The following is a 24,928-nucleotide window of genomic DNA, read 5'->3' as shown; positions in this document are numbered from 1 at the left end:
CTTCATTAGGGAAAAATCATGGTCAAAGCTTAAATGAAAGTAAAAAGTGCCACACCCGCCCTCACCCCCACTTTCCGATTGGCTGGTTGATCTGTGACGTCACACGGACACTCTATTAGGTACACCGCCATTTTCAGGTGTACCTAATAACTTTATGCATTTTTTTTGTAGGTGTCAAGAACGTGCATTTGACTACTTGCTCTTTATTTTGGGGGACACCAACACATATCACACAACGTAAAACACAAATTAAAATTAAAACAAGGAATAAAACACCAGACAAGTTTGAACACAAATGTTTATTAAAATAATAATAATAAAAGTACATTTCAAACCAGCAATCTAATGTGAAATTGCAGTAGATACATTGGATAACAATATTTAGGCGTGTATATGCATACACGTTATTTAAAAACTACTGTATGTGTAATAAAATAAAGATTACCCAAAGAGAAGCATTTGAACGAATCTTTTGAGTGAACTGATTCTAAAGATTCAATTCACATAAAAGAACTGGAATGCACATCACTAGTTGACTGCTTGAGCTGAGGTTACCCACCTGCACACTTCAAGACTGGACGCCGATCCGTGGGCCCGGCCCGACCCGGCTCGTGCACAAAAGCCGCACGGCTGCAGGTGGCTTCCTGTGGTTGCCTTACAGGAAGTGTGGAGACATTAGAAGGGCACGGGTGGAGCGTCGCAACTTCAAAGAGAGCATCTTTGGCAATGACGACAAACTTTCCACAACAAAGAATTCGCGAAAATATCAAAAAGTGGAATCCTTTCCCGCTCTCGCTTGATGTATTTGGGATTTCCATTGTGGTATTTTGATAAAGGCTCGCAACAGTTTCAACAGGAGACCGGCAGTCGTTTCCTACAAAGACATTTCAAAAGTACACTTTTTGTCGTAACACACGAATGTTTTTTTTTTCTTTTTTTTTTAGAAAGAATTACTCAAATTCTGACTTGGCAAATAAAATAAGATCCACACACACACTTCCTTGCCATGACCCATTTTCGACGACATTAAGCTCATTGTGCAAGTTTGAAGTCCACAAACCGCAAAACCGTGCCAGTTTTCCTCCTGATCAGCTTGTTTGTAGCTGCACTAATCCGAGGGGGGGGGACGTGAAAATAGATTCTTCAAAAATACTTATTAATAAATACACATTTGTGCTTAATGGTCTTTTACCTCTTCTGTCATGGGCTCATTTTTCTCCGTTCCTGTTAGCAATTATACAATGTCAGTGGCTGAGGAGTGGTCTGCTCGCTGCTCGCTTTCTGATTGGACGAACCACCTGTCAATCATCAAACTGCCGTAGTTTTACACTAGGAGGAAATTCACATGCATTCTCGTTTTTTCACCACCCAGTCGAAGCTTTAACAAATTACACGGAGCATAAAATACCTTTAAAAAAAAAGAGGCTGCAAGTACATTTAAATTCAATTTTAACTTTTTTAATTGATTGCAACAGATTTTATGACCACACATTACAAAAAAAAAAAACAATGCACATCAAATATCTTATTAGGCTCAGTTTGCAACCTTGTTGATAAGAAAAAAAAAAAAAAAACTACCACAAATATGCTTTTAAAAAATAATACAGTTATAATAAAGTAAATGCCACTTTGGATAACCGCAAATTAAAAAACTTTTTATATTCTACATTTGAAAAAAAAAACGGCTTATCATAAATAAGTTAGTATAATTTCTGTGTTTTTTGTGTTTTGACGGGGGTTTTTTTTTTCTTACAAAATAATGTACAAAGGAAATATTTACACAAAAATACACAGGCAATTTTGACTGCATTTCCGAGACGAGCTGGTGTTCCTCCATCTGGTCCGGTTTGACACCGGGGTCAGAACATTAGGCCAAAAAAAAAAAAAAAGCTTCTAGATGCCAACACAAGCATCCTCAGCAGGCTGAACACAAACAAAGTTATAAATGCGGATTTAGTTCAAGGTTATCACAAAGTCAAACTATGTGAAGTCAAAAGAAGCACTTGGCAGCCATCAGTTTGGTCTTGTAAGAACATTCAAACCCGGATTAAGGCAGGTGATGTGACGAAGAGGAGGACTTGAACTCACAACCGAGAACGACCCTTTTGCACCGTTTTTTTTTTTTTTTTCCTTCAGAAAGTACCTCACAACTCCATCGCACTGTTCGAATAAACGCTGAGGTGTGCAAGGAACAACATAATAGGATTCCGAGAAAGGTCCAAAAACATAATTTCTCCATCCCAAGTATTGGGGCCATTTAAATAAGAATGTTGCAATCCTGCGAAAGAAACATAATAAAATAGGTTGCTACATTTGTACCGTTCTTCACTAATGAGTTTGGAAGTGTGAAGATACACTGTCGAGAAACTGAAGCTATGTTACAATTTTTTGGAAAAATTGTGTCCAGGTCGAAACTGCCTTTCAGTAAATAAAACAGCATTTTGGAAATCAAACTACACTGCAATTCTTCAAGTCAAATCAAAATTCACACCATGTATTTTTTTTAATATATATATATAATATATATATATATATATATAATATATTTAGTATAAAGGATTTCTTTTCAAATCACAATGTTGTCTTATGTGCTACACATGGAGAAATTATCATTTATATACACACAGGTAGTACAAAAAGGAGCAAATGAAGAGAAATCCAACCTAATTGCACACTGCTACATCAACTGCTTTTCAGAGGCAGTAACTTTACACAAAACAAAAAAAATTGCTTTTGAGTGCCACAACTCGTTTTTTTTTTTTTTAGTGTTTTTCGTAATCAGTGCTTCAACAGCGTCCTCGAGGAGAGCTGATATGTTTCTCACGATGTGTATACTTCCTCTTCTTCCAAAACGAGAACAACAACAACAACGAAAAAGTCGACCGACAATAGAGGGTTTCTCCCCCAACGTACGCCGAAGAAATGCATCTTCAGCTCTGTGAGAGGGAGGAAAAAAAAACAAAAAAAAAACAGACAAGGAGTTGTTCAGATTAGACTCGGGATAATACAAAGCATATCTAGTGTATATACAACACGTAAAATGATCCAACACGCTTTCTGTTATTGTAATAACAGCAATGTAGCATAAATATTTGAAGTACTACAAGGGTACTCAAAGAAGCCTTGATAATGTCACTTTAAACTTCTCCTTGTGATGTTAGATGTTTGGAACAAAGCAAAAGAAAAATGCAAAAAGACGCACATGTAATGTCCTAGGGCAGAATTGCAACAGTGTGCATATCATTTTCAAGAAATAAAATACAAACAGCTCCATAACAGAGCCATAACATGCAACTTGGGACATTATAGGCTTCTTCAAGCACAATGCAGTCGACAAGAACCTCGCCCTTTAAAAAATGCAGAATAAATCAAAACAAGAGCAAATGCTACACATGCAAAACTTCACTCTGAAAAAAACAAAAACAAAACGAACCACCCACAAATTAATTTTGACATAACACGCAAACTAATAGGCTGCGAATATCAATTCGTAGAGCGTGCGAAGAGCATGCATCGTAAAGCGCTAAAAAAAAAAAAAAAAAAAAAAAAAAAACGACCATTACCTCTACAAACGCACACAAAAAATCGTGAGTTTGTAGTTGAGCACTCAGGGGCGTAGACAGATGTGCGCGCAGAAAACACCCCCCTCCCCCACGCGTGCACGCGCATGAGGGCAGTGGCTGCTGACGTGTTACTACTACTACTACTACGACTACTACTACCACGCTCTGGGTCGCGCACGCGAGTTGTTTACAACTTTACTAACCAGGTGCAGCGAAGGGAGAAGCGTGCACGCCGGAGCGTGCGCGTGCGCGCGTAGGCGTAACCTTAGCAAAACACCGTGACGACGACAACTTGCGTAATAGTAACATTTGAACTTGGCACACAATTTAACTACACAAAAGTTGTATTTTATATGAAGCACTTTTTTAAAAAAATATATTGATTTGATAACTGCGGTAACACCAGAATTTTACCTTTAGAATCAATTACGGGTGTGTTCATTTATTAGGAGCATTCCCAATAAACTTGTACTATTTATAAGGGAGCAGATTATAAATAAATAAAACAAAATAGCCATTTTGCTCTATGCCCGTGAACAAAAACAAAGCCTCACCGTACGTCTCACGTTTGCCTCCCCGGGCTTCCGCTCCTCTTTCTGGGCGTGTGTTCGGCGGAGCGACTCCGGTTTGGATACTCAGCCGGGCTGCTGTGCGACCTCTTATTTTGGGTAGTGGGCTCTGGGGAAAGCATTAAAAAAAAAAAAGTGTCAAAAAAATTAAGAAAAAAAAATGTATGGAGACAAAATTAGTAGTAGTCCGGTAGGGTGTTAAGTACCGTGACTGGCCGGTCTCTTCCTCAACGCGGTACACTGCTCCGGGCACGACGTCGGCCCACCCGCACGCTCTTCCGCAGGCTCCCGGACAACACAGCGGTGGTTCCCGTTTACATCCACATGGTTATTCCCCGAGCCTCTTCGCTCCAGCCGCGGCGGCCGCGTATAGAATTCCGGCACGTCGCGACAGTCCACCAGCTGCCAGCGGTATCCGGTGTCGTTTTCCAGCGGGATGTCCGAGCCGAAGTCGAAGTCCCAGTTGGCGGCGGCGGCCTCCTCCATTTCCCGCTGGTGTCTCTTGAAATCCCGTTGGAGCTCGTCGCGGTCCACCGAGCCGAAAAGAATCCGGCAGGCTGACGGCTTCGGGTGCTCCGACAAGCGCGGCTCGTTCCGCTCCAACGTCGGGCTGCCGTTGGAAAGTCGAACATCGGACATTTTTTTGTTTTAATCCCCCGCCCCCCTCCACCACCGAGAAAGACGCACGAAAAACAGCCGGGAGGGTCCACTTTTTTTGCGGGGCGAAAAAAACAACAACTTTTCGCTGGGTAAGATCCCCCCCAAAAAATAAAAAGTCAAACGGCAATGTAGGCTGAGGACGGGTAAAAAGCTGTTCACGCCATTCAAACGTCGCCTCCGTCAACTCGCAGCCGCTTCTTGTCACTTTAAATCCGCTGAGGGGGGGAAAAAAGAAAACCCAAAGAGAGGAAAGAAAGTGCACACAGGAGCTTCCTCCAAGCCAATATGGCGATTGAGTAGACGTACGTTTGGGTTGGAGAGCTTGACGGCAGAGGGAGGGAGGGAGAGAGAGGCGGGGACAAGCAAAGTGATTGACACGCAGGCGCTGTTTAAATAAAGGTCAACCCTCATTGGTCCAAAGCGTTAAAGGCCCGCCCACTCCTCAGGCAAGATGGGTGGGCGGGCCCAAACAACCACCCTGTTTGTTTTGCTCAATGTTACATGCGCCCATAAAAAAATAGGCGTTAACATGTGACGTAACAAATAAGTTTCATCATTTTCATCATAATTAGCGTTCTCACGATTGGCGTGAACAATCCACTTGATGTTGCAGACTGCAGCCTTGAAACCATTTTGTTATACGTGATGGTTTAAAAACATATCGGCAGTGAGAAATGTGTTTTTAAATCCGCTTTTTAAAATTGACAGGTCCAAAAAAAATGCCTTCTTTGGGCACATACCTTCATTTCTAAGCGTTTTACAAGATCATCAAGTATATCAATCAAATATATTTGGCTTTCCAAGTACCATGATCTTGAGAAGTCATTTTGAAAGCCACTGTAACATTATGCACAATTTGAATGTTAGCAGGGTGCTTAAATAAAATGGACCCAAACGAGGATTTTACTTCAAATGTATCTTAATTAGACACGATAAATGGACGTAAGTGAATGTTGGAAACCTTTCAATGGAAATATATGATAGCCAAACGTATTTCGGTCAAATACATGTCGACATTGAAAAAAAAAACAAAAAAATAAAAACGTTTTCATGGCAATGAAAGGTGTTAGCAAAGAAATATTCTATTTACATCATAAGGCACTCGACCCGTTGGAGCATGTCGTGTTTCATCATTTTATGTTAAAGACAATGACGCCCCCTGCTGTTCGTCTCTCAAACACTTTTAGTTGGAGTTCAATCGTAAGCAGGCAAGAGGCCGAAACCTAAATAAATCATTTTAATAACCAAAGCTAAAGATACACATGATGGAATATTTATAGGCAAACATGTTCCAAATACCTTTCACAGACTAAGCCACTTGATAATATGGAAGTTTTTCTTGCCCACTCGGAGCAGCGTGAGGCCGTTGGCCAGGATGTGGATCTTGGGGATCAGCACCTGCTCCGGGTTGTCTGTCCGCTGGTGGTTGAGCTGCACCGCTCCCTCCGAAACCATCCGATACCTAAAAGTCCAGCAAAAGTTCGATTCAAGCTCAACATTGGCCGTGCTTGAGTGTGCGCCCGTACCCTTTGGGACCGTCCGGGATGGCGTTGACTCTGCGGCAGGCATCGATGATGGTGGTCCCTGGTTCCAGCAGAAGTTCGTGGAAGGGAGCCTCTCGGAAGAGCTCCTGCAGCTCCGAGTCGCTCATCTCCTCCAGTGCCTGCACGCTGTTGTGGTACAGAGTATTGGTGCACCTGCACAAATAAACAAAAACCACGTTTGTACAAGCATCTATTGGGCCCAAAAATGAAGATATTGACGAAATAAGATTGTGACCTCTTGGCACTCTCGAGGCCCTCCTTCCCATGGACCAGCTTTGTCACTTCAGCCGCGAGTCGCTTATGTGCCAGCCGTTTACCGGGATCTGCTCGCTGCTCCTCCATCAGGCTCTTCACCTCAGCCAGCGGCAGGAAGGTGAAGAGCTTCAGGAACCTTCGGGGAATACAGAACGAGTCTTATGCCGACTCGGGAGTTTGGGTTTTTGCGGCGCCTCACCCACCCTTCCACGCTGGCGTCAGGCTGCCGCAGAAAAAACTGGTAGAGCTCGAAGGGAGACGTCTTGTCGCGGTTGAGCCACACGGCGTTGCCCGCTGTCTTGCCCAGCTTGTCGCCCGTGGAGCTGGTGACCAGCGGGAGGGTGAGGCCGTAGACCTCCTCGCCGCTCACTCTGGAGGGGAAGCCAGCAAGAGGCGCTTTCACGTTCTTAATGGAGGATTTCACCTACTGCTTATTTACTTGTGAATGAAGTCGTGGCCAGACATGAGGTTGCCCAGCTGGTCGGTGCCTCCCAGTTGGATCTTGCAGCCATAGATTTGGTTCAGGTGGTAGAAGTCGTACGCCTGGAACACCTGGTAGGTGAACTCGGTCAGACTCATTCCTTCCGAGCTGCGCAGCCTGGACTGGACACTGTGGCGGCTTAGCATGGTGCCCATGCGGAAATGTCTGCCGGCCTCAGACAAGAACTTCACCACGTTCCAGTCTTTGTACCAGCTCAAGTTGTTCAGCACCGTCATTGTCCCTGGTGTTTTGGAGCCGTCGTGGAAGAGCAGTTCGTGGTTGGTGAAAATTCTGTTGATGCTCTCGCGGATGCCGCGCGTGTTCCCCTCCACGTCGTCCGCGGACAGCCGTTCCCGCTCGCTGTTTTTTCCACTTGGGTCGCCGATTTGCGCAGTGGCCCCGCCGAGCACGGCGACCACATGGTGACCGGCGCTTCGGAAATGCAGTAGGCCGATGAGGGCGAGCAGGTGACCGACGTGGAGGCTGTCGGCCGTAGGATCAAAGCCGCAGTACACGGTCTGAGCACCCGACTGAAGCAGGCGAGGGAGTCGATCGTGCCCCGCGTCATCTGGGAAAGAGTCCTTCACGAGTCCGCGTTTATTGAGTCCGTGTAGAAGCCCGTTACACACAGAAACCGAACGGTGGAATTTGCATTGGAGTGTAAAGATTGTAGCTGGCGGAACGCAAGACCTGTGTCGTAAAACATAGCGGCAAAGTCTGGCCAAGGAGGCCGCCATGTTGAAAGCGAGAACGGAAGTAGGAGGAGTCGAGGAATAGACATAAATGATGGTTGCTGAAGAGCGATCGCCCTCTAGTGCAGCGGAGGCGCAATTGCATAAACGTTTGCCCCTGGCGCTCCGCACACTAAAATAAGCGCCACAATGCTTGAATTGTCATGACGCACAAACACCATTTAATCATTCTAATCATTTAAAGTGAAAGTTGAACTTTGCTCATTTGTAATTGAGGGGATGCAATGTATTGTCAGATGGAATCCAAGTCCACAAAAGTTCATTGAAAGTCTTTTAATTTTTGAAATCCATTATCAGCTTATTGTATCATTTACATGACTAACTTTACATTCTTTCCTCATATAAATTTACAGTATCTTGTACCACAATACACATTGACATCACATCATCGTTTTGTTTCCACCGTCTCCATAATAGCAGACTTACAAAAACAGTCATATCCGTTTATTTGTATGACAACTGCAACCAAAAACAGTATTTAGCCAGAATTGAGGGGGGGAGGGGGGTAAGTACTGTTGAAGAGTTATAGGTGACATCACAGTTAGAAAATGAACAGTACTTCTAATGGATCCTGAGTTCAACAAAGGAACACTACGTTTCCTTGATACGTTTTTGGGTACATGACATTATTTTGCAACCTATTTTAAAGATGTGATTCCTCACTGATACCTTGTATGATCTACGGCATAATCTTGCTAGGACCAGTTGAGTTATACATGCATTCCCAAATGTGCACACAATCTCTATTGTTCTATATATTTTTTGCACACATGGTAAGGCACAGACTGTTTGCAGATATTGTCAAAGTAATCCTAATCCCTAGTAAGGATTTGTGATTGGATGAGAAACCAAAATTGCTGAGCTATAGAACTACTACGTTCATGAGGAAGCAACTGTATAGAGTCTTTGAAAATGATGGCCTGGATGTGCCAGCAGGCATGGAAAAAAAAATAATAATAATCTGCGAGAAATGGAGATATGAAAACTCAAAAATAATTGTCAAGTATCCTAAAAATATTTTCTATTATGAGTGCATTGGTTTTTGTATAAAATCCAACTAAATTCAGATTAAACACCATATACTGCATTTTCATGACTGCAATAAAGTTTCATGAAGGTTTATGGTGATGTCATACATCTGCAAATGAGTCTCTATTATTCCAAGGATCATCATTGTATGACCTGAGAACATGGTATCCAAGTGGAAATGCTCCAATGATCAGTTAATAACAAAAGGTGAGGGGGAAATGTGATGTAAAGAAAAAATGGTTGCAGTTTTGGTAAATCGCAAAGCGGCAAAGAACACATTTGGAATGTCCCTAAAGGAAATCTATGGATATTCAAATGATGAGAATCCTGACTGCTCTTCATTTTAGGTGAAACAGTGAGAAACAAAAACGTACTGCACATACACGCCGTGGTATAAAAAAAATCGGATCCAATTCAATTGAACACAATTAGCTGGTAGCTAAAGCAACAACAAACATGACTAATTTGCGGTACACTGTTTTCCCTGGAATTTTTTAGGGGCAGATAAATTTTCTCCAGACTGACAAAGTCACACTCAAAACACTTCAGCTGGGAAACAAATAGTGTATGAGGGCCACATTGCAAAGAAGAAAATACATTATTTTTAAGAAAATCTAAACTAAAAAGAAATTTGAGAGAAAAAAATTGCAGGAATTACAAATAAAAATTTCGAAAGAAAAAGTCATCCGTGAATTTGAGAGAAAACACTTTTGGGATCGAATATTAAAATATTTTCAGCAGGAAAACCAATCAGAACAAAGCAATGATGTTCTTAGATTACACAATAAATAATTTCCTTTTTCTAATGTGGTCCTCATACTCCTAAACTGCAATGATACAAAAACATTATCCACTTGACATAAAGTGAAGCATGACTTCACATTAGCTTTGAATCTCTTCCAGCAGATGAAGCAGAAATACACCTTGTTATAAAAAAAACGTGTACAAACGATCCCTGAATGCTAACCGAATGGATGTTACCAAGACCAAAAGCAAAATTATTTCTTTCATTTACAAATGAGAATTATTGCTATTGTGCTTCATTTTTACAGTTAGCTGTTGATATGGCAAAGCACTTTATCATCATTTATAAAGACGAATCTAGTACCAAAAAAATGAAGCACGTCCCTTTAAATGTCACAGGCCAGCTTGTGTGCACTGAGGTGGTCAGATACAAAAAAAAAAAAAATCAGATAGACGTTGCTAAAGTGAGGTTAGTCGCACATTCAGTGGCTATAAAGTCTCTACACCCCCTTTCAAATGCTGAATTTTTGTGATTCAAGAACAGCCAAACACTCCAACCCAATTTCAAGTGGGTGTGTACACTTATGCAACCACATTATTTCAACTATTACTTCCTTTTCTCCCCCAAAAATTAAGGTCACAATAGTTTTGAAATGATTTTTCTTCATGGTCTTACTGGTATTTTAACAGGGGTGTGCAGACTTTTTATACCCACTGTGCAACCACTAAGACGGTAATATGACATGAGAACAAGACGTATCGTGGCCCGCCGTCGCGGATTCCACTTGACTGCAAAATTTGTATGGCTTTAGATCACTCTTTATATATATATATGTATATATTTTAAATCTACATTCTGCTGGAGTGTCACTTCACTCTTCCTCATTTTCGGGTGTTTCAGAGAGTGGGGATGCCACAAGGGCTGACCCCAAAAAAAGTCTTTAAAAAAAAAAACTAAGAAAAAAAAAAACGGAGTGCAGCGCGCCCGCAGAGTCAACCTGTCGTTGATTGCAGGCCTAAAAAAAAGCCACGTTGCCACCAAGGAGTGCAGTTCCGCTCCATACGTTACGACGCTAACCGTTTAGAACGGTAGCTAGTTCCTGGTTTGAAGGATGACATCATCAATGCGAGCCCACCAGTCAACTCAAGAGGAAGGGCGCAATGTAAACAAATGACAACACACATTGATTATTTGTTCTTCTTGGCATGTGACGTTTTGTCTTCTTCCTCTTTTGTTTGACTGTTGAGCAAGGCGACGTACAGGAGCCCGAAAAAGTCAAATGAAAATGTTTAAAAAAATAAAAAAAAAAGTCAACTTGGGGAAAAAAAAAAAAAAAAAAAAATCGGAATTTCAGAAAAGCGGCTTGGCTGTTTTGAGTCCGTATTCGTCGTATGTCCTGTCCGAAGACTAAAGCCTGTGTCGCTTATGCATTGGAGTACGGTGGCCCTGTAGGCTCAAAAGGGGTTCAAAACCAGCCTGGTGGAACCAACCCAGGGAGTGCAACTTCCACGTCAGTGTACCAAACTAAATGCGCACCGCTTGGTGGAAACGAGGCTCATCATTTTGCTCGCGCTCGGAACGAAAAGGAAAGAACGCGCCGCTCAATACATGTCTCTGTAGATCTCTTGCAGGAGCGGGTGTAACGACGTGTCCTCCGTCTTCTTGATCTCCTGTACCAGGTGAGCGTGTTCGGTGACCAGCTGCCGCAAGTCGGCCAGTTTCTGCAGAAGCTTGGGGAAGAGGAACAAGTCGTCCGGGTGGTTGGCCAGCAGGTGGAGCTGTAGCACTTGCACGATGCTCTCCTGCATCCGCTCGATGTGGCTCACGTTCACCAGGCCCGGTCGGTCTGCGTGGAAAATTATTTTTAATACCGCAAAATGTTTTTATTTTTTTGTTTTTTTGTTTTGCTTTGGCCTCACCTCCACAACAGATGATGGTGGCCACAAAGAGCGCCAGGTCGCTATCATCCAACTCCAGGGCGTTAAACTTGGTGGCAAACTGGAACTTAGGCTCCATCATGTCGCTGAAAGGCCGCCGCAGGCTCTTGAGGAATTCTCGCGTGATGAAGCCCGAGCCGTACGCCACCAGCAGCCCGTCTTTGTTCATGCACGAGGCCAACATGGCGAAGAGGGCCTCGTAGACGCCGTACTTCAACAGAGTCACCTGGTCGTTGAGGTCCAGGTCGGAGAAGCCGGGGACCGACTTGGCGAATTCCGTCAACTCGGTGACAGTTTCCACCGAGGTGCACTGGCAGCAGTGGAAGAGGCGGACTTCGGCCTCGCGGTCTTTCAGGACCCCCGCCGAGCCCACCATCTTGGCCACCAGGGTCTGCTCCGCCAGCTGCAGCGTGTCCATGTCGTGGATGACCAAAGGCTGTCGAAGGACCGCGCAGGTGCCAGTCAATAACATTGAGAGTACGTTGGAACAGATTTGCAAATTGTGACAAATACAAGCTTCTTTCATTTGATCTGTCGGGCAGTCACGGTTAGGTTCACTTTGAAGGTCTCTGGGTCCATTTGGCAAAAAAACAAAAAAACTGCTGACTAATCGAGTTCAAAAGGACATCGAAAAGAGACGACGCGGGGGAACGTTTGGGACGCGGTTTTGAAAAAGTACAGGGACGGAGACAAAAATAACGGCAAGTCTCTACGGCGTCTTTGGAATCCCCTCGCGCTTGAGTCGCTGCAAATCATCGGCGTCGTGACAAGCCGCCAGCTATTGAGACACAAATTCCGAGTGCAAAGTTGAAAATGTGCTAAGAAGCGGCGTGAAATCACTCCGGGGAGAGCAAGAAATACATTTTGTGTCAACAAGAGGTGGCGACCTGTGACGAAAGCAAAAGTCAACCTACCGGGGTGCTGGTCTTCCCCGTGAGGATGGTCCGAGCTTTAGCCTTGTTCATGTTGAAGTTCTTGAGATAGGCCTCGTAAATCTGCCGAGCTAGCGTTTTCTGGTCGGCCATCTGGGGGTCCTCCACCTCGCGCTCCCCCGTCACCATCTCAGCTTTAAGCTTCAGCTTCTCCGACTGTGGCATCCGGCCAAAGCGAATGGCTGTGTGGAAAGCCACGTAGACAATTAGCTACCGTAACAATGCTACTTGCTTTTAAGAAACAGAGAATTCCTAAGTGGCCATTAGAGTAAGTTATGTCTATTTTGAATTGTTCAAGCTTCTGCTACGCCTTAAAGTGTATATCTTGCACAAGATGGCCGACAAAGCACCTTGAACAAAAATGATCATAAAGCATCAACACACGCCTCTCGCTGGCATACTCCTGTAGTCAAAAAAAAAAATGCTAGCACAACCTGATATAGCGCCACGCTAGAGAAAAATATAGTACACACCTAGCAATAACACCGTAATTCCACCAGATGGCGTCTGCTGCCCCCTATAGGCCTACACACGTTTCAATAGATACAAACTTCCATCCAGTGTAATTATAGAGTTCTTTTCTGCAGCTGAATTGCGACCCCACCGATTTGTTATTACAGTCGGGAGAAAACATAGCATTTGCTCCGTTCCAGTCACTGAGCTTTTTTTTTTTTTTTTTTTCCCCCTGAGGCTACTCTCAGACGGCCTGATCCCATCCGACTAACAAGATTGCAAGTGAACTGTATCTCACCTCGCACACACAAAGTACAGCTTATAAGAATAGTTCTGATTTGATCCGATAAGCGGGAAAACAGGTAGCTTGACGCCATTGCGCGATAGATCGTTCGGCAGACGCTCGCTCGCTCGCTCGGATCATGCGGAGGTGTTAAAACTGCATACTGGGAAGGAGCCAAGTCCAATTAAGTTCTGAGGAAGTGACTGATGCTTAGATCAGAGCCAGCGGTCTGAAATTTTGATATTGATAAGCACGCTCACTTTTTATTGACACATATTGTGTAATTAGCTTTGTGGGTTAGCAGGAAGCTAGCAGACTAAAACAAAAGTTATTGTAGTTTATATTTAATATACTGTACATAGGTATAGATGTAGATAGAGATATATTGTAATAAATGTAGTATCCAAGAAGGTCCAATTTAGCTCTTGTATCCATTGCAGGTCCAAAGATGAGTGTCCAAATTTAGCGCCCAATCTGCCCCGTCGATTGTCACAAGACTGGCTAAGAGCTCATCAAAGGATCCCGTTGCACGCGTGTGCTCAAATCCAGGCTCTTTTGTTACACTTGAAGAATGAGGAAGCCAGGGATGTATAAAATGCTGAGCTCTATCTTCAAGGAATCAATGAAGAGCAGAGCAAGCTGACCGACCACAGGTGGAATATGTGCTAAGGGTGAAATTATTGAACGCGCTGCTGACATGTCATCGTCCAAATGTGTTTCTAATCCGGACCGTGACCTTGAACATGGGCTGGCATGTCTGTATGTGTGTTTACACAGTGTCAACAGAAATACAGTAAACCTCCTGCATGGCGGGAATTACGCTCCACGGCGCCCCCGCGATAAGAAATGCACAAGTGAAGTACTTGCTAGCAAGAGTGGCCATTTTTGGCTTTCATTTTTAAAATCTTATTTCAAATTACACTTCGACAAATATTTTTAAATAGTTCACTTTTTCAGAAGAACCGAGATAAATACATAAGAATAAGATACTAACAGCCAACATAGTCCCATTTTATCATGTAGTCAATGAATTTTCAATAGTGTGCTGCCCCTGGTGGTGGAAAGCGGATGTACACCCCAAAACAACAGATTTGTTTTTTTATCATTTGTAAAAAGTACAGATACTTGTCTTAAAAATGGAACTGAAAGTACTGATGCTGAAAGAACAGACCAAAATGTACTCAAGTACACGAGTTAAACTGGATTTAACTTGCCTCAATAAAAAAAAAAAAAAAAACACTCCCAAAATAGTTTTCTTTCTTTGTTAACTTTGACTGTGCTCATACTGAAACTAGCTAGCGCTGCCGCAGGCTTTTCAGCAAAATGTGGCTTTTCCATAACTTTCCTAATGTTGACATGTGGAAAACAAAAAAATCAATCCATCAAATTCAAGGTTGACTTGAGGCTAAATAGACCAAGACTAATTTGGCGCGCTAAAGAAAAGCAAAGAGATACGAGACGACAACACGGTGGTGAGATGCCTCGACTCGTACGCTTAATTGGAAATCCTGGCAGCACCGTTGCGGTCTCATTTAAAGGAGGGGAGCGGCTCGGCTTGTTTGGACTCACCGTTGTGGGACATGCCCACCGACAGGCACTTCTGGAAGCGGCAGTATTGGCACTTGTTGCGGTTCTTCTTTTGGATCTTGCAGCGGCGTTCGCATTTGTCGTAATCCAGCTTGAGACGGATGGTCCGCCGAAAAAAACCCTGAAGGAAGGACAAAAATGTGTTTCGACGTGCAAATACCAAAATCGAAGTCAAAACCACAGAGTTTCAGATTCCCACAGGTAGCGGTGGAGATTATGACATCGCTCGTAAATTAAACAGCCCTTTTCATCATGTGACTAAAGAATGAAAGTTATTCAAAATTATAGCTGCACTGTAATTTTTTTTTCAAACCAGGACAGTTGTAGTAAGAACATGACATTTTAATTCATTTTGGGGGTTCTGCATTTATTTTGTCATTTTATACAAGCAGATTTTTTTTCTTCCTAGCATTTAGTATATATTTGCCATGGAAGGCCTGTCCAGCTGTTGAGAATGTTTGTCTTGACAGTTTCCAGACACTTCCGTGAACCCATTGGAATTCTGCTGCAGACAACGCAGCAAAGTCAAACCCAACGTGCGAGTAAACCTCCCACAAAAGTATTCTAAAAATCGAAACTTCACCAGCACCCAGCCATGGTTGGTGAACTGGGAAACTTCTGACTGGCATAAAAAATAAAATAAAAAAAATATCCAGTATATACACAGACATGACGCTCGCCCTGTCGTTTCAATCCAAAAATTTGGACTTGCTCTCCGGCTACAGAGTTAACAATTAACTCGGGCTTGCTTATGTCACATGACCAACATGTCACTCCCCATCATTGTGCTTAATAAATGTCATGAGAAGGTTGGCAAACTGAATGTGCCCCATATACTGTCAAAAGATTCTTAAAAGCAAGGTGGTGTCGGGTCCTTGTAGAGATCTTCTTTGCCAACATGAAACTCAAGTAGAGAAGCTTGTTTGTTTGAATAATTCAAATGCCGAGTCGGCGTTTTCTCACCTTGCAGCCCTCGCAGGCGTGGACGCCGTAGTGGTAGCCCGAGGCCCGGTCGGCGCACACTCGACACTCCAGGCTGAGCGAGGATGAGGAGGACGAAGGCGAGAAGTCCTCCTGGCTCGCCGCCAACCCGTAAGCCACCGAAGACGACGGGCTGGACGCCGGCGTCAGGGCATCTGATACGATCGTGTGCAATAATATGAATATTAGATATATAAATAATATTTTTTGCTTTCACACAACATAACAATGGTTTTGGGGAAAAAAAGTGTTTCAAATTTGAAACAGTTTGAAGAGAAATGAAATTGTGCCCTAATTATTTGATGATTTTAGCAGGTTTATATTTCAATTTTTTTTTCATTGCTGTTGACTTAACTCTCAGTGAGGACTGAGAAGATTTGTGTCATTCTCATCCCACATTTGACTGTTTGATGAAATAAAAGTGAGTGAAGATGTGGACTGCTACATTAGCTTCTTGGGCTAGCTAGCTAGCTAGGTGCTATACTTATAATCAAAGGGTCGATGTGTTTTACTCGTATAGTTTTGTAGTTTTACAGTACACATCATCAGTTGTCAGATTGATGTACGTAAAGATGGAAATGTCGACGGAAATATTAGCTTCTTGCACGAACTAGTAACTGCCAACTGGCTAGCTAGCTTGTGATCAATAATAGGTGGAGTGTTTCATGTGTCTGTCATGCTTTCATGTTTGATTACAGCTCAGTTGATCACTTGAGATATTTTGGCTCCTGCCGGTATAACAAGGAGTTATTTTCCATTCATGTGATTGACACCAGTTTGCCCGTTCCGTCATGGGAACAGAAATAGTCCAGTCGACTGGCACAAAGCCGCTCCACGTGACTTGAGAGATGCCCACAAAGCGGCCCCAAAAAACTCCTGCCAGTTGCACAATTAGCGTAACAACAACAACACTGCAGCCATGTGTGTCTTTTTCATGATCGATCGTTTTCTGTCCTCTAGACAAATATGGCGGTGGCGTGGATTTTCCCAGCTGTCCACCTCATCCTCTATTCAGGAGGGAACAGAAGCCCAGTGGATGTTTCCCGAGAGGTGGTTTGGGGTGGCTGTGGAATGCGGTGGGGAGGGGGATCTCGAGTGAGCGCATGGAAATGAAATCCAAAATAAACGCAATGAAGTTTCAAAAGCAGGGATTGGCCATCCACCTTCCTCGTTATGATCGTACATCCGCATTCGGTTGGAGCAAATGAAGGATTAAGAAAGTACCGCGTAAAAACAATCGCATAGCGATTACGCTGAGCTGCTGAGGAAACACTTAAGAGCGTGGGAGAACACCACAGACGGCCCAAAATAACTCTTAAGGGATTGCTTGTCTTGTTGTATTTCACCACATTTGACCGCTTTTAACAATTTGGACCCCATGAGATATCCTTGCCCCCCCCCAAGAAAAAAAATCCTAGTTCCGCCAGTGCCCTTAAGAGGAAAAGTGCTAATGGAATCTGGAGATGGACGGATGGATGGAAGGATGGATAGAAGGATGGATAGACGGATGGACGGACGATGAAAACATCCCTCACCAAAGACAGTGGAGCCTTCCGAGCCGTTGCTGGACGATTGGTACTCGGGGGCATCATAGGAGCTGAGGGTACTTCTGTCCATGGACTGCGAGATGTCCTGCAGCTCCTCCATGCCGCCGATGAAGTCGTCATCGGCGTACAGCGGGCTGTTGCCCAGCATGGAGTCCTCCAGGGGCGAAGGCGGCCGGTAGTGACTCTCAACGTCGACCATGGCCGAGGAGGGGCGGGGTCGGCCGGCGAGCTCACGCCTCAGGCTGAAAGCCATGGAGAACAAAAGGAAGGTGAATATCGTAACATCGTCACAATTTTGCGAGTGTCGATTGAAATATCAAATACCGATACTCGGGTCTAGAGGTTTGGACACGAGCAGAGCAGAATGGGAGGAAGTTCCGGCGGAAAAAAGCACTTTTTCGACACGCGCCTTCCACCTGGCCTTCAAAACTTGAGCATGTAAACTAGGTCAATCTTCAATAAGCCCCTTTCATCAGACCCTGTTAAGTCCATCAAAGACGGGGATGAGGGGGGCAGAATAAGGGGAGGGGGGGGGGCAAAAGAGCCGGTTGGTGTGCGAGGGTTGGTCACCGACTCCAAGCCGTCCGATGGCAGCTGGCGCCTCGACTTTGACCTCAACTTGTCTTTACGAGACAAAGCGGAATCATGGCACACGGGAAAATATGACAATTAGCTTTAGCTTTTTGAAGCGAAGAGCTACTTTGCGGGCAAATGAGGACACCGGAGACGGGAGATGAATCGAACCGTACAAAGAGGAGGCAGTCTTTCCGAGCGGAGATTGTGGTCGTAAAAGTGGACGTCGAGGTGTTATGTCAACAGACGGCCAACGCAAACATTGTTGTATTGAAATAACACACATACTTTTCTTAGCTTGTGACCTCGCCGCTATGAATCCAGCTGACCTTCGGTGTCATCAGTATACATTTTTACATTGCCACGTACGTTCGGTGTTTTGAGTGACACTTGCCGATGACGCTAAGATGATTGATTTGTAATCAAAACGCCTGTTGGGCAAATTGTGCAAAACTGTTGGAATATTTGAATAAAGCTTTCTAGGTTATATTAAGTTCACCTGTTAAGGTTATCCTGCATTTTAGGTCCATTTCACCCCAAAAAAATCCAATATCCTTAACTTTTTAAGAATATTATTTTTAGATTTTTATTCACTTTAAGCTATTATGTAATGTATGACGAAAATATCACACGATACAGTTTGCTGTTTATATAAGTGATGAACTGTAGAGACAAATAAAAGCCATTTAATGCTCATTTGTTCTCAGTTACCAAACACACACACACACACACATTCACTCATCGCAGCGGCACGAGCTCCAGCTGAGGAGAATAAACACGCCGAACAGACGAGCCCTCCTCGTCGACGTCCTGACTCTTTGCCCCCCTCCAGGGATGGAAGAGGAACAACGCGAGGTTAGTTTTCACAGCCGGCGTGGGGAACAAAGGAGTCCCAAATCACCTGGGATCTTTTAGACATAGAGCACCTACAGCAAATACTATTTGATTCTATTTTAGTCCATTTTTATTCTATTTTAAAAATATTTAATACCGTTTATATTGAAATCATTTTTTTGTACAAATCAAATTAAAATCAATCATCCTACCTGACACTTCCAAAAACGTTCCCTCAAGCGTCTCCTGACAAAATATGACCCGGCCCCCCCCCCCCCGTCTCTTCCTTTCCAAGAGCTCGTATGATGATTACTTCACATTCACGGGTTAATGTTTAATCCTCAGGTCCTGAGGAGTTAGTTTTGACAGGACCGTAAGAGGAGCACCAGGGGTCAGGGCGGCGGGCTCGGACTCAGACGGCGGGCCCACGTGGGCTGTCACATCGCCTGGCGGCTGATGATTTGTCTGAGAGTCTCGCCTCACTCATCTCGGACCACCGCCGTGCGCTGGCAGTGTAAACACTGAAGCTGGTCGTTATCAGGCGGAGCTGATACGCCGGGGACGGCTCCTTATTGTTGCCATGACGACGGCGCAAAGTGCAAGGCGGCGGCGTGCGATTGACATTGGACTTTCGTGGCGCTTAGTGACCGATGGGAGGCCCGATAGCAAATTGATCAATCATTGTTTCATGGGTTTATCATTTGAGCAGGGGTCAGCAGCAGTGTTATTTTTAGAACAGACAATCTGAGTCCATCCATTTTCTAGTCATGGAAAATACAACATAATGAGTCCGAAATTATTTGGTGACAGGAACCGAGGCCCGCTACGCATCGCGAAAATCTCCCCGGCGTTCGACGTAGGTGCTTTGCAACAAGATGCCACCAGGGGGCACTAAACCAATCCAGTGGATGTTTAGTATTCAAAATTTTAGTGAATAGCTGGGTTATCCCAAAAATTCTTTATAAATGTCTGTATTAATAGTTCAAACTACAAAACTATCATCCAAAAATACTCACAAAGTGGATCATAGCATTTCAAATGCTAACAAGCGCTTTGTTTCCTAAATTAGCCGCAAATCAATGGACTCCATTGCCAACGAGGCACAACTATCTTGAAACGAGAAGCGAGCGTTACTCAAGATGAACTCCACATCTCAAAGTCACGTTACCAAAAAAAAAAAAAGTCTGGCGGACTCTGACCTCGGCATTGACAGCGTGGTCGTTGCGGAAAGAAGAAGCCAACGCGAGCCGCATGCCCAGTGGAGCGTGCAACCGCGCGAACAAGGGTGCAGTGTGTCAGGGTGTCGCGTTACCGCCAAACATCTACGATGACCTGCTGTTTATAGCACACACTGTGGTTAAAAAAAACAAAAAACAAAACAGCAAGTACGTCACAGAGTTCATACATTTGAAGCCATGCATTTGACTCTTTTGCACAACGACCCCCCCTACAAACGGCGGCGATGATAAGACGGTAAATATAGTGGAAGGCTCTATTTAAACCACAGCTCGTTCGTGCTTTAAATAGAATCCGAGTCAAAGTTGACGGCGTCCGTCTCGAGGTAGGCTCGACCCGCAGTCCCGACTCGGCCTGCGTTACGTAATGGCCATTGTGATAAGTAAGCGACGGTTAGTTTTGTCCTCCCGATTGGCAGCTGCTAAAACGGGCAGACGGTTTGCGACGGTGACCTTGAGCCGCACCGGGCCACTTTATATTGCCAGAGCCCCACGCTTGTTTTGAAACATCTCGGCAGTTCATCCAGACTATAAATCAGACAAAAAGCGCTGCGCAATCAAGTGCTGACTGAGTGAAATTAGCCATCCAATCAGATGGGCACAGATCCAAAAATCTTTGAACTTAAATCAATGAAGTGAGGCGCGACTTTTTTTGCCTCACTTAACAGTTTTGCTTGCCAAAACTTCATCATGAAGACCACTGGCTAAAATTATCTACTCAAAGGTCACTTAAGCACGTCTATTTCCTCCCCACCGATACATTTGAAGAGTTTTCTAAGTGGTGCTGATAATGAATCATAAAAGAAAAACTTCCAATTTTAATCCTAGATGTCTGTTAGTGTCTCTTAACGTATTTTTGATGCCAATTAAAAAAACGTCTTTACGGCACATCAGGTTTTATTAAATAATTAAAAAAAAACATGGACAGTTTAATGCAGATGAGCCAAAGAGATTCAAACTTGCTGGCTCTATGCTGAATTAATCGATTAAAATTGACAACAAATCAATTACCAAATGAATCGCCTCGTGTTTTAATAATCAAGTCATTGTTTCGTGATGTTTTTCAATACGCTTTATTGCAAATAAAATTTGCTGCGATTGTTCCATGAATTAATCGATTGTAAAAAATATCAAGACAGCCTTACATTTATGCTGACCATGACGCTTCTGACCTGCCAAAGCAACCGTCCTGCGTTTACCAGGAGAGATTTTTGTATTCCGGAATGGCTTTTCGAAGACGCGACCCTAATAAAGCAAACTCGTGTCTCAACTCAATGCACCTTTACCTTCTCCCCCAGAGACAAAAATAGTGTCAATGTGACCACCACAATGAACACATCAAGGCAGTGTGTGGGAGGGAATGTTCAACGGGGGCCAGCTGTTGTGTGCCAAGGTTCAATGGCTGCCGTGACGGCGGCGCTGGGAGGACCGCGAGGACAAATCCGAGCGAGAGCATCCGACAGGACGTGCGAGACGTTTCTATTTGCTATGACAGCTGCTTGTGTCTCTGATTACATTTTCCAGCGTGACGCTCGCGGTGAGACGTCGGGATCGGCTTTTGCCATCCGGATCAGCTGCCATATTTCGGTACAAACAACAAATAAAAATACAACTCACCGTGATCAAGTTGTGCTTGTACGGCAGCCATCTTGGAATAATGAATGTATTTTAGTTTCTAACTGATTTCAGACTCTCGTGACCGGGCGCCCCCAAAAAAAGAGGTTTTGGGCTGCTGGTTTATGTACCAATTTGTAGCCATAAAGCAAATGTTTCCTTTAAATGTTGCCCAGAAAGCAAGCTAAGCAAGCACGTCTTTGGCTGAGAAATGCTTTGATGCTTTTATGAGACACATGATCACATCATAAACCAAAGCCACAAAGAAGCTGCACCAGCTGATATCTTCTGGCTTTGTCTTCTGTTGTGTAAACAGGCCCAAATAGAAGTTCTCATCCACCAACAATGTTTGACCTGCTTTAGCTTTTGCATGCTCAGGCTAATAATGAGACCATCAGTGCCCAGTTGACATAAAGTCAAAGCTCACAATATTAATCTTATACAGTTAAACGTTTGATCATGTTTGTTTTGTTCTTAGCAGAGAACAGAAGCCATGCTAACCGCTAAGCTAAAGTGAAAGGTAGAAACACCTGAATAATTGCTAACCATGAGCAGTACATTTTTTAAAATTGGATTAGTTTTTGTTTTTTTTCAGAAACGCTTCGTTTTTAGTCGGAAAACCTGATATCGCATGTTTCGTTAGGCATCGGAAGCATGAGGTATCGCACCCGCCGCCTTGTAAAACTGAACAAACGGAAATAAAAACAAGAGTTTGGAGATTTTCCGTTAAACGCTAACTAATTAAATCCACATTGAGCATCCGGTGACCCTTGGGTCTTCATTAGCACAGACAATCTCTTCCAGAGCTGCTTACAGTAAGTCTGGCTGGAGGGCCTCAATCCTATTGCCCGTCCCACAAGGACTTTAACGTAAGGAAGGCTCAGAGGGGCCTGCCTGCCTGCCTGCGTGCGTGCGTGAAGGTCAAAAGCTTGTTGATAGAGGTCACGGGTTGCACAACAAAGAACAGACAAAGAGGGCATAACATGTTGTACAGACACATTTGGTTCCATATAGACTCGAAATTGTTATTAAAAACAAAGATCCGATATAATGACCGGGTTTCGACGCGAACATCTTCCACCGCCGGTGCAGGTGTTTGAAGAATTATTTTTCGCTCAGCCGGTTGACAATAGGCCTCTTCACCCACCTCAATCCTAAATATCTGAAACTTTTCCGTCAGGTAGCGAGAACCTGAATGTCCAGTTTCACCGCATAGGAGGAGAAAATCCCGCCTCTCATTTTGTTCTCGTCTTTGTAAATGCTCAATTTGTGGGCAGACGTCAAAGTCTGCCATATCATTTAGCAGCCTACAAAGTTATTTTCCTTTCAACTTTGATATAAAGAACTGAGTACACATCTTCGATGAATGTGATGTGGAGACCTAAAAAGACTTTTCTGAAAATCGCCATATCAGACCAATCTGAAGCACTGATGGAAAAAGTCTCACTTGAAGGCATTTCTCCATCCATTTTTTTTTGCACATCTGCCGATACCAAGTCCCGATCTGGCACAGGATTAGTAAGAAAAATAGAGAGCCCATTTATACTGTCTCAATTATCTATTTTTTTTAATTACAGTATCCCATCTTGACATAATTAATCTTTTTATATCTCTTTTAGAGCTTATTGTGATGTGATTCGGATGTTTCGGCATTATGTATAACATATACACCTATGTTAAGACACTTTGACAAACAAGTTGTACTGTGCACAACCTTTTCTCAACAAATTCTTGTTGTGCATAGTTACCGTAGTGCAATAATGCTTTTGCACGAGCAGACGCAGCCATTGTGAAGATGCACCGACTAACTGACTTGGCTTACATCACTGGGCAGCCTGCAAACCCATCTGCGCAGGCGTGCAACAATAACAACAAGAAGAAGAAAAGTGAAATCAAACCAATCCGTTATATATGCATGATCAAAGATCGCCTTGAAATAGTTACGTGCCTTGCAAAACAGCATTCCCATAGTGTGCGTGCGTGCGTGCGTGGGTGTGCGCGCGGCTCGCCTTCTCAAACGAGGCGAGGCGTCTTACCTGATTTGAAGAAGCTCCGACCGGAACCAGCATGTCGTCGGGTCAATAGGGGAGACGGGAGACCCAGGGAGGGAGCAGCAGAACCCGGCTGCGTCCTTGTTTCCTTTGCCCCCGTAGCGCTTGCCTGCCACCCGCCTGCTGTCAAAAAGAGAACCAGCACGTCGGTACAAAAGCAAGGGGCGTCCGCTGAGGCTCACGCCCGCCGGAAGTGACGTAGGCAAAGACGCAGCGCCAAAGACCGCCCCATTTCCGCGTCTGTGGGAGACACACCTACACTTTCAGCCAATGGCGAGTTGCTATCTTACGAAGTGCGGCCCTTTAACTTTGAATTCAAAGAGGAGGCGGGAGGAGAGAGGGAGGGGGGGGGGGGAGGCAGAGAGGGGGGGGGGGAGTGACACCCACTCCCATACTCTCAAAAGCTAACATGACCCTTAGCATCAGGACGTCCGTCAAGATCTAAGAATGAATAAAATGCAGGAAAGCAAATGATGAAAAAATAAGAAGAAATAGAAACAAAAAAAAAACGACATAAAATGGGCAAGTATATAAAAGGCGCCTTGAAAATGGTGAAACATTTTATCTGCTGAATGCGCGGAAAGTCCAGTTTGTCAGCCTTGGCACTTTTCCAGCAATCATCTTCAAAAATGTATGATGGATTTCAAAACAAATCTCTGAATCCAGCTTGAAGGGGACTTTATATTTAGATCCACACTGGTCCATGAAATTCAGCACAACTCCAAACGTGACCCTGTCTAAAGGTCATATATATTGTGTAACCAGACCCCCCAAAAGTGACCATGAAAAATGATGTCCATGCTATCAATCTTTTTGTATCATAAAATGAGACCTTACACCACAGATGGGTTGGAAACCAGGCCAAGTTTTCCTAACGTGTTAAAAAAAAAAAAAAAAACTGACCTCGTTAGCGTCCCTCTGCGCTGGTTTCCCCATCCCATTCCTCATTTCAGCCCTTCATCACATTCTGGACACATCTTTGGCTCCTGAATAGCGCCTGGCTTGCATCCTGGTGGCAGCTCCTGGCTAAAGACCCCCTCGACACCCCCCGGAGTGAGCCATGGGACCACTGTGACCCCACCTGACACACTAACAACCAGTCAGTGAAGACTCTGTAAAGCTTTACTCAACACCAGTCTGTCGAGTCATCTCGAAATTAAGACCAAAATGTATTTGCACAGAAAAAAAATACGTCTGAAATTTAACCCAGTATTTATTTATTGGCCGTTGTTTGTACTAAAGAGTACAACTGGAATCTTAATGCATGTGCCTACACAAGTTCTTTTGAACTGGGGCCAGCAGA

At 44.0% G+C, this 24,928-nt stretch overlaps 3 protein-coding genes across 8 annotated transcripts; all 3 read right to left on the bottom strand.

Annotated features, from left to right (window-relative positions):
• Window positions 1-1,442: 1,442 nt before the first annotated feature.
• cdkn1bb (cyclin dependent kinase inhibitor 1Bb) lies at window positions 1,443-5,140 on the bottom strand. Of its 2 annotated transcripts, none has more exons than XM_085915157.1 (3): window positions 4,339-5,140; window positions 4,123-4,241; window positions 1,443-2,936 (listed from the first exon to the last, which is right to left on the bottom strand). In XM_085915157.1, exons 1-2 carry the CDS (start codon window positions 4,769-4,771, stop codon window positions 4,126-4,128), a joined length of 549 nt encoding a protein of 182 aa, XP_085771283.1. In that variant the 5' UTR covers window positions 4,772-5,140; the 3' UTR covers window positions 1,443-2,936; window positions 4,123-4,125. The 2 variants fall into 2 exon arrangements, with proteins under 2 accessions (XP_085771283.1, XP_085771282.1); XM_085915156.1 differs by having other exon boundaries at window positions 4,118-4,241; window positions 4,339-5,137.
• A 316-nt stretch (window positions 5,141-5,456) lies between these two features.
• On the bottom strand, window positions 5,457-7,815 carry yars2 (tyrosyl-tRNA synthetase 2, mitochondrial). Its single transcript, XM_085914529.1, has 5 exons — window positions 7,031-7,815; window positions 6,795-6,962; window positions 6,572-6,727; window positions 6,319-6,489; window positions 5,457-6,254 (listed from the first exon to the last, which is right to left on the bottom strand). Exons 1-5 carry the CDS (start codon window positions 7,807-7,809, stop codon window positions 6,095-6,097), a joined length of 1,434 nt encoding a protein of 477 aa, XP_085770655.1. The 5' UTR covers window positions 7,810-7,815; the 3' UTR covers window positions 5,457-6,094.
• A 273-nt stretch (window positions 7,816-8,088) lies between these two features.
• On the bottom strand, window positions 8,089-23,755 carry pparab (peroxisome proliferator-activated receptor alpha b). Of its 5 annotated transcripts, none has more exons than XM_085913564.1 (7): window positions 23,611-23,755; window positions 17,307-17,560; window positions 15,754-15,926; window positions 14,773-14,911; window positions 12,450-12,649; window positions 11,518-11,971; window positions 8,089-11,444 (listed from the first exon to the last, which is right to left on the bottom strand). In XM_085913564.1, exons 2-7 carry the CDS (start codon window positions 17,515-17,517, stop codon window positions 11,200-11,202), a joined length of 1,422 nt encoding a protein of 473 aa, XP_085769690.1. In that variant the 5' UTR covers window positions 17,518-17,560; window positions 23,611-23,755; the 3' UTR covers window positions 8,089-11,199. The 5 variants fall into 5 exon arrangements, with proteins under 5 accessions (XP_085769690.1, XP_085769692.1, XP_085769691.1 ...); XM_085913566.1 differs by lacking the exon at window positions 23,611-23,755 and adding an exon at window positions 23,323-23,497; XM_085913565.1 differs by lacking the exon at window positions 23,611-23,755 and adding an exon at window positions 21,578-21,802.
• Between the last annotated feature and the right edge of the window lie 1,173 nt (window positions 23,756-24,928).

The sequence above is a fragment of the Syngnathus leptorhynchus genome, chromosome 6, assembly GCF_054491065.1.
Source record: "Syngnathus leptorhynchus isolate UIUO chromosome 6, UIUO_Slep, whole genome shotgun sequence".
Classification (NCBI taxonomy): Eukaryota; Metazoa; Chordata; class Actinopteri; order Syngnathiformes; family Syngnathidae; genus Syngnathus; species Syngnathus leptorhynchus.
This window is presented reverse-complemented; position numbering and strand designations above follow the sequence as displayed.